Source organism: Herpailurus yagouaroundi, unplaced genomic scaffold (genome assembly GCF_014898765.1).
Source record: "Herpailurus yagouaroundi ecotype Mexico unplaced genomic scaffold, PumYag 215, whole genome shotgun sequence".
In the NCBI taxonomy this organism is placed as follows: domain Eukaryota; kingdom Metazoa; phylum Chordata; class Mammalia; order Carnivora; family Felidae; genus Herpailurus; species Herpailurus yagouaroundi.
This window is the reverse complement of record NW_024412446.1, coordinates 7,906,614-7,915,999: the sequence shown is the minus strand read 5'-3', so window position 1 is coordinate 7,915,999 and position 9,386 is coordinate 7,906,614. Positions and strand designations below refer to the sequence as shown.

Genomic DNA, 9,386 nt, shown 5'->3' with positions numbered 1-9,386 from the left:
ATAATACAATGTGGTAAGCTTCCTATTCCCAACAATTTATTTTCTATAGGAAGCCAGCAGCAAAGAGAGTAAGCAAAAACAATCTTAAAAAAATACATTCTTAAGAATGGAAAGAGACAAGCTGTACATTGTAAAATGGCAGTGCCATTGAAGACATGGTCTATAGGCTGGTACCAGTCTGTGACAAGAAAGGTATAGAAATTGAGGATAGTATCTAAAAAATTGTATAGCAATTTGAGAAAGTAACAGATAAATCATATTTGAATCTAATAATAAAAAATGTGGATTGTCTTTTGTACGTGCATTTTTCCCCCCCCCAGCAATCCGTTTTCATTGAGTGTTAGTCCACAACGGTTTAGCAATTAAAAACATCACCATCCACAACAACCTAAAATCCAGTCCTTCACAAAAAAATAGTTTGAGACGTATTGCTTTAAAGTCTTATCCTACCTTCCCACGGTCACAACACAGGAAGAGTTCAGCAAACATCTGCCTCCGCATATCCGTTTTTATGATCTCCCGGAATTCATCTGCACAATGACAGAGGTGCTTAAGGAGTTTCTCAAACATTTCACTTTTAAAGTCTGCAATGTATGAGGAGATGTACTGCAGACAAAAAGAAGATAAACGATTGATTTAAAACAGGGCTCTTTACTTGGATTTTCCCTGGGATTCAGTTGATGCGTATGAAATTATTGGCTACAATTTTTTCCATATCATTTGCTTGTCACGTGAATAAAGCATTTTCATGTCAGTACTATTCTTCATCTGTGCTGCAGACAGAGGTAATTAATACAAAACCATACACCAAAACCATACATCAGTGAGACAAAATATTTTTGGAGCAACTCCCCTCTAGACCACAACAGCATTATATAGAGCACACTTTTTACCTCCCGGCATGAAATAGCAGCAGTTATAAAACATTGCCTGTAAGTTAATAGTTCTAAAAATTGGATGCAGTTTTCTTTTGATGAATGGTATATAAAACCATGTGTTTTCCGAGACTGGCTACATTTAATTATTAGAGTATAAAGAATGGGGATTGTGCAAAGTTTCTGCATCTTCTGATATTATAATAAGGTATCCTTTGTCTATTTTTTTTTTTGAAAGTATAGAGTCTGAAGACATCTATGCTTATGGGCCATTTCTCTTGGTTCCTATTGAACAGATTCCCGGAAGTGGGATTGTTAGCTTAGACGGTAAATGCATCTTTTTTGGGGGTAGGATTTTACATCAGGCTTGGGCTTTTTTGTTCTTCCAATACTAATGAATGAGTGGCCATTCCTCCTCAGCCTCACCACCAGTGTGTATTGTCTTCTGGATTTTCCCTCATTTTATGGGTCAGGAACATAACATTCTTGATCTATACTTGACTATAAAGATCTTATGTTAAGGAACAAATGGATCTAGTGCTGGAAGAGTTTCTGAGGGAACCTTTCTTGAAGTGTTAGCCCAACTCATAAGTAAATGATTTCCTTGTCTGTCCCAGCACAGTGGTAGCCAAATTTGTACTGGGAGTCCAACTTGGATCAAATCGCCCTACTTCCATAGCCATAAATGATTGGAGCAGGGGATGATCCCTGATATAAACAAAGCCATTCAGATTCTTTCCACTAGAAATTGGGAATTAGGACTGGGAAATGGTTGGTTGTCCTCTGAGAGGGGCTGGACTTGTGAATGTAAACTTAAGAGTTTTGGGTGGCCAGATTCCTCCAGGTAAATGGAGGATGCAGGATAAGTCAGTATATAGAGACAGATGAAACAGAAAGCAGAAAGAAGAGTCTTGATTTTTCCAAGTCCCTGACTTCCAGAAGTGAGACCATATTCTTGCTTTTGGACTCCATACATTTCATTTTTATCTACATTAACTCAGGTTGGCTTCTGTTTCTTACAATTAAAGGAGACTAATATAGCTTGCTTAAAATGGAATGTTTTATTGGCATATTTCATTGGCATAATTTTTGAAATGAAGAATGTAGTAGACATTTCACTTCCTCACTAATATCATCTAGGCAAATTTAGAATGTACTATGTAAGAGATACATTAGGCTTGAATCCATGCTAATGAATCATAAACCATATTCAATTGACTTAGAGATCAAAAGAGGAAATTTAAAGCAGTATAAGAGAGGTTTTCTAAATATTTAGTTTCATTGGCAGCCAAAACCTTCTAATTGTCATTATTTCTGATGGATCAATGAGTACAGTTAAGTTCTTATGTGTTCCCTTGGGATGCAGAATAGTGTAATGGTTAAGAACTCACATTTTGCCTCATCAAAATATCAATGGCATTTTTCACAGAAATGGAAAAAAGAATCCCAAAATTTGTATGGGACCATAAAAGAGTTCAAATAACACAAGCAACCTTGAGAAAGTAGAATCAAGCTGAAGACATCACGCTTCCTGATTTCAAGCTATACTGCAAGACTAGATTTAGCAAAACAGCATGGTACTGGCATAAACACAGACACATAGATCCATGGAATAGAATAGAGACCCCAGAAATAAACCTATGCATGTATGGTCAACTAACCTATGACAAAGGAGGCAAGAACATACAATGAGGAAAAGACAGTTTCTTCAATAAACAGTGTTGGAAAAACAGGACAGTTACATGCAATTCTACTTCTGGATCTAGAGAAAATGAAAACACCAATTTGATACATGTACCCCTATGTTCATTGAAGCATTATTTACAATAGCCAAGATATGAAAACAATTTAAGTGTCATCGATAGAAGAATGGACAAAAAATATATGGTATATGTATACAGTGGAATGTTACTCCACCATACAAAAGGAGATTGCCATTTGCGACAACATGGATGGACCCAGAAGGTACTATGATGAGTGAAATAATCCAGAGAAAGACAAATACTTATGATTTCACTTATATACAGAATCGATGAGGCTTTACCAGGCCTGTATTGCAGCTGACTTCTGCCTAATCCTGTTACGCTTCCCTCCCTTCACAACTATTAATCCCTAATAAATAACCTGTGTACCAGGATCCGTCTCAGCATCTGCCTCATGGGGAAAGTGACATTTGAGTCAAGAAGGAGAAGAGGGAGTAAACCATGTGGAAATATGTGAGGAGCACTGTCCTAGAAAAGTGGTAAGGCCCTGAGGTGAGAACATACTTGGGGGTTTCTAGTAATGGCAAGGTAGCTAATGTGACTGAGGCAGAATGAGTGAGGAGTACAGAGAGAGAGGTGAAGAGAGGGGTCATCAGACAGACCAGGTCAAGCCCTGGGGTCATGTTAAGGGCTTTGGTTTTTACTTTAAGTAAGATGGGAAGCCCTTGGAGGGTTTTGAGCAGAAGACTGGCTTAATTTACCTATATTTCTTTTTTAAAAAGTTTATTTATTTTTCAGTAATCTCTGCACCAAATGTGGGGCTGGAACTCATGACCCAGAGATCAAGAGTTGCATCCTCTTCCAACTGAGAGAGCTAGGCACCCCTACCTTCCATTTTAAAAGGCAAGAGTGAAAAGCATAAGAGACTCTTAAAAACTGAGAACAAACTGAGGGTTGATGGGGAGGGGGGTGGGAGGGAGGGTAGGGTAGGTGATGGGCATTGAAGAGGGCATCTTTTGGGATGAGCACTGGGTGTTGTATGGAAACCAATTTGACAATAAATTTCGTATATTAAAAAAAAGGCAAGAGTGAAAATAAGGGTGTCAGTCAGAAAGCTAATGAAATAAGGCAGTTGTGAGATGATGATGGCTTATAACAGAGTGCAGGTGGTGAGAAGACATCAGATTCTAAACATTTCCAGAAGGTGGAGACAAAAAAAAAAAAAACCCTCACATTTTGGAACCTATCTGAGTTCAAATCCCAGTTCCCATATTTACTGGCTGAGTAAACTTGGCTGAGTCACTGAACTTCCCAGTTTCTTAATTTATAAAATGTGTACCACAGTAGCTTTCTCACTGAGTCATGAAGAGGATCTTGTGTATGTACAGAGTGTAAGTATTTCATGTAATAAGTTCTCTGTAGCCATTGCTCCTGCTTCCTTTTGAGGTAGGTAAAAAAATTGACCAAGAAAAAGAATAAAAGTCTTCTCAGTAGACATATTTATTTAGAAGGAAAAATCCAATGAGATCAGGGATTCTCAAAATGTTGCCCCTTGACTACAACTCCTGAGAGCTTGTTAGAACCTCTGAGGGCATCACCTGAGCGCTTGTTAGAAATTAAAATTTGGTATAAACTTAGGGGTGCATGTATCCCTTTGAATTAGTATTCTCGTATTCTTTGGGTTAAATACCCAGTAGTGTTATTGCTGGATCATAATAAGGTAGTTCTATTTTTAATTTTTTGAGGAACCTCCATACTGTTTTCCACAGTGGCTGCACCAGTTTGCTCTCCCACCAACAGTGCATGAGTGTTTCTTTTACAGAAGCATTATTTATAATAGCTAAGATATGGAAGTAGCCTCAGTGTCCATCGATTGATGAATAGATAAAGAAGATGTGGGATATAAATTATGGAAAGAGCCTAAATGTCCATCAACTGATGAATGGATAAAGAAATTGTGGTTTATATACACAATAGAGTACTACGTGGCAAGGAGAAAGAATGAAATATGGCCCTTTGTAGCAACGTGTATGGAACTGGAGAGTGTTATGCTAAGTGAAATAAGCCATACAGAGAAAGACCGATACCATATGTTTTCACTCTTATGTGGATCCTGAGAAACTTAACAGAAACCCATAGGGGAGGGAAAGGAAAAAAAAAAAAAAAAAGAGGTTAGAGTGGGAGAGACCCAAAGCATAAGAGACTCTTAAAAACTGAGAACAGGGGCGCCTGGGTGGCACAGTCGGTTAAGCATCCGACTTCAGCCAGGTCACCATCTCGCGGTCCGTGAGTTCGAGCCCCGCGTCAGGCTCTGGGCTGATGGCTCAGAGCCTGGAGCCTGTTTCCGATTCTGTGTCTCCCTCTCTCTCTGCCCCTCCCCCGTTCATGCTCTGTCTCTCTCTGTCCCAAAAATAAATTATTGTTGAAAAAAAAATTAAGAAAAAAAACAACTGTGAACAAACTGAGGGTTGATGGGGGGTGGGGAGGAGAGGAGGGTGGGTGATGGGTATTGAAGAGGGCATCTTTTGGGATGAGCACTGGGTGTTGTATGGAAACCAATTTGACAATAAATTTCATATATTGGGGGAAAAATAAGATGTGGGATATACACAATAGAATATTACTCAGCCATAAAAAAAGAATGAAATCTTGCCATTTGCAACAACAGGGATGGAGCTAGGGAGTATAATGCTAAGTGAAATAAGTCAGTAGGAGAAAGACATATATCATATGATTTCACTCATATGTGGAATTTAAGAAACAAAACAAAAAAGTAAAGGGGAAAAAATAAGACAAAGAGAGAGAAACAAATCAAGAAACAGACTCTTAACTATAGAGAACAAATTGATGGCTACCAGAGGGAAGAGGTGAGTAGGATGAGTTAAATAGGTGATGGGGATTAAAGAGAGCACTTGTGATGAGAACAGGGTGTTGATATATGGAAGTGTTGTTGCTATATTGTATACCTGAAACTAATATGATACTGTATGTTAACTGGAAATAAAAAGAAACTTAACTTAAAAAAAAAAGAAACACAATCCTTTGGGTGGCTATTAAAGCAAAATGTGTTTAAAGAAACAAACACTTTTCTCCAAAAAAAAAAAAAGGAAGAAGAAATGTAAATTTGGGGACCCTACTCCAGATCTACTGAATCAGAAACTCTGAGAGGGGAGTGGGATCCAGAATCTGTGTTTTCAAAAGCCCTCTGGGAGCAAAATACACTTCTAGCTCTTAAACAGGCTCCTTCCTGTCACAAGTGTGCAGAGTCAGAACAGAAATATGAGTTAATGTCACATGACCAGACTAGCTGCCCCCAGAGTTCTTGGAGAAGGGAAATCATCTTTCTTTCCCCCTCTTAAAATACGGACGGACCCAAACACTTTTCCACTGTTATTCTTTCCTTGTATCTCAACACTCAGAAATCCTGTGACATTAGCCAGTGGGGGGCATGTGGTTGTGTAAACTATGTATAGAAATCTAAGTGGGCCCATCAAGGAGACTGGGTCCTTGGTCTTTTTCCTCCAACTTTACACATGGTAACTTGAAATAAAAAGTCCACTCTGGAGTGAAAAAAATAAAATAAAATATAAAAATAAACCCTCTGGGCTATTTTTATGTTTACTAAAGGCTGAGAACCGTTGAAATATATGACATGCTGGCGACTGGTCCTAATTATTCCAGAATCCTAATGTTGTTTAATATATAAATTAACCTTTTGGGAATTGACCTCAAAGACATTTGAGTTTTCTGGATGCGGTAATCCTATTAAACCACGGCTTGTTTAACTGCCTCTCCAAGAGACACTTCAACATTCTGGATTTATAGAGTATGGGTTTTCTGAGTGAGTGTGTTCTGTAAGTGTGGGCTATATGACGTAAAGACTAGCAACTGCCAACTAACTACAAATTCCAAACAGAACAATTACAGAAGTTTGCCGGTATCTCTTCTAAAAACAGAGAAAGCAAAAACACATGACCTTTGTGTTTTCATAGCCTCCCAAGGAATAAGACAATGAATACCTGCCAATCCTGAAATGATTGCCTAGTTTAATTTAAGAATATAATGAACTACTAACATCCTTCAGTTTAATAGCTCTGTGAGCTGATAAACACGTGAATTGTACTTAATCAAGTTATCTTCATGTGCTGGGTCCCAGTGTGATGAATTCTGGACTTTTTCTTTCTGACTTGAAAACCAAAATGTTGAGAATGTAGTGAAAGTCACAATTAACAGACTGATAGCTACTGTTAAATTCTACAACTCTGGGCCATTGGGATTTGTATTTATTTAATTGTAGACATACTGGAGAGTTGATGAAGTGGGTAATATAAGAGTGATGGAAAGAAAACTATATTTGGAAGCTGTTTTAGGCATTAACTTCCAAACTATATATGTAAGTCCTGGTAGCATATAACATTTTCAGAAATGCCTGCAGATAGGGACTATAAAATATTGAAATACACAGATTATATTGGCTATCTATCATTGAAGAAGTGGTGTGTTCATATAGGATTTGGACAGAAAATTAGCTTTCCAGTCTCAGAGAGGGAATTTTTAAAAACAATTAATGCTAATTAATATGCCCAACAAAACAGAAATATACTTTAAATTTTCCAATTTTTGAAAATCAGAATCATTTGCTTAACAAATGAATTTCAACAAAGGCCTTATTCAATTATCCAATAATAATAATACATAATATAGTACATATTATATATAATACATATTATATATAATTATCCAATAATAACAAAAGTAATACAATAAAATAATAAATAAATAAAATAAAAATAATAAAAGTAACAGACTGAAACACACGATTTCCCCCCTATTGGTAAAAGGCAGCTTAGGCAATGTTATGGGTTAGGTTGTGTCCCCCCAAAGTTCATACATTGAAGGCCTAACCCTTAGTACCCCAGATTGTGACTGTATTTTGAGATAGGATCTTTAAAGAGGTAATTAAGGGGCGCCTGGGTGGCTCAGTCGGTTAAGCGTCCGACTTCAGCTCAGGTCACGATCTCATGGTCCCTGAGTTCGAGCCCCGCGTCGGGCTCTGGGCTGATGCCTCAGAGCCTGGAGCCTGCTTCTGATTCTGTGTCTCCCTCTCTCTCTGCCCCTCCCCCATTCATGCTCTGTCTCTCTCTGTCTCAAAAATTAAAAAAACGTTAAAAAAATAATTAAAAAAATAAAGAGGTAATTAAATTAAAATGAGGTCATTGGGGTGGGCCAAAAGCTAATATGACCAGTGTCCTAATAAGAAGAGGAAATTTGGACACAGACATGTGCAAAGGAAAGACCATGCGAAGGCACGGGGAGAAGATGACCATCTATCTATAAGCCAAGGAGAGAGACCCTCAAAAGAAACTAACCCTGCCAATACCTTGTCTTGGACTTCCAGCCTTCAGAACCATGAGAAATTAAATTTCTGATGTTTAAGTCACCCAGTACTTTGTTATGGTAGTCCTAGCAAACTGATACAAACAATAAGAAATTACTGATCAGCAAATTCCTTGATTTATGTATTTCTTACAGTTGAAGACCACGTAGGAAGACACACACCTGGGAGGACAGTTTACCATAGACCGTCCCATTTCCTGGGCTTAAAATTCCCTCATTTCTCCCTCATTTCCCTCATGCAGTTTTCATAAGATGTTGCTACTCCTACCTCTACCTCCACCAAAGCCATCATTCCTTCAGTCAGAAAAAGACAAATATCATATGACTTCACTCATATGATACAAAACTGATGAACATAAGGGAAGGGAAGCAAAAATAATATAAAAACAGGGAGGGACACAAAACATAAGAGACTTAAAATATGGAGAACAGGGGCGCCTGGGTGGCGCAGTCAGTTAAGCATCCGACTTCAGCCAGGTCACGATCTCACGGTCCGTGAGTTCGAGCCCCGCGTCAGGCTCTGGGCTGATGGCTCAGAGCCTGGAGCCTGTTTCCGATTCTGTGTCTCCCTCTCTCTCTGCCCCTCCCCCGTTCATGCTCTGTCTCCCTCTGTCCCAAAAATAAATAAAAAAACGTTGAAAAAAAAATTAAAAAAAAAATATGGAGAACAAAAAGAGGGTTACTGGAGGGGTTGTGGGAGGGGGGATGGGCTAAATGGGTAACGGGAATTAAGAAATATGCTCCTGAAATCATTGTTGCACTATATGCTAATTAACTTGGATGTAAATTTAAAAAATAAATTAAATTAAATGGTAAAAAAAAAAAAAACACCAAAAAAGCCATCATTCTTCCTTCTTCTGTCCTTCCCTGCCATAACTCAAAGCATATGAAACACAAAATAAACAGAACAAAACAACACAAATTACAAAATGCAAAATTATAAATAACAGAATAGAGAGTCACTCAGATACATACCATTTTGGGGAAAATGCACAGCCTGGATTTAGTAGAATATGTTAAAGGAAAGATACAGTCTTTGAGTAATTTGATGAAACCTCTCTATTTTAAAATTTAAACTTTGAGTCACATCAGCTTGAAGGCTGTGTGATTGGTACAAAACAAGTGAGCCTAAGAAAGTGGCTATCTCAAAGCAGACCACTACGGAGCAAGAACAGACTAAGCCCCAGAGAAGAGAATTCAGGCAGAGATGTGGCCTTTATTTACTCCTCTTTAACTCCCTAGTTTCTTAGTGTCACAAAATCAGAAGTTAATATCTGAATCCCACTGTATAGTTTTGTAGTTTTTGCATAGAATTCTTCTCAAGTCTATTATATAATTCAGGTGCAGATCTCAGACTGTTTGAAGCCCAGGCCTACTGAAGGATGCTCCCAGGAAACTTACCCTCACTTTA

General features: G+C 38.1%; 1 protein-coding gene across 1 annotated transcript in view; it reads right to left on the bottom strand.

Annotated features, from left to right (window-relative positions):
* EFCAB5 (EF-hand calcium binding domain 5) overlaps positions 1-9,386 on the bottom strand; it is a 218,896-nt gene that overhangs the window by 102,312 nt on the left and 107,198 nt on the right. The window contains exons 11-12 of the mRNA XM_040455093.1: positions 451-606; positions 175-178 (exon numbers count right to left, since the gene is read on the bottom strand). Coding sequence (XP_040311027.1) covers positions 175-178; positions 451-606 — 160 coding nt within the window. The remainder of the gene's footprint in view (positions 1-174; positions 179-450; positions 607-9,386) is intronic.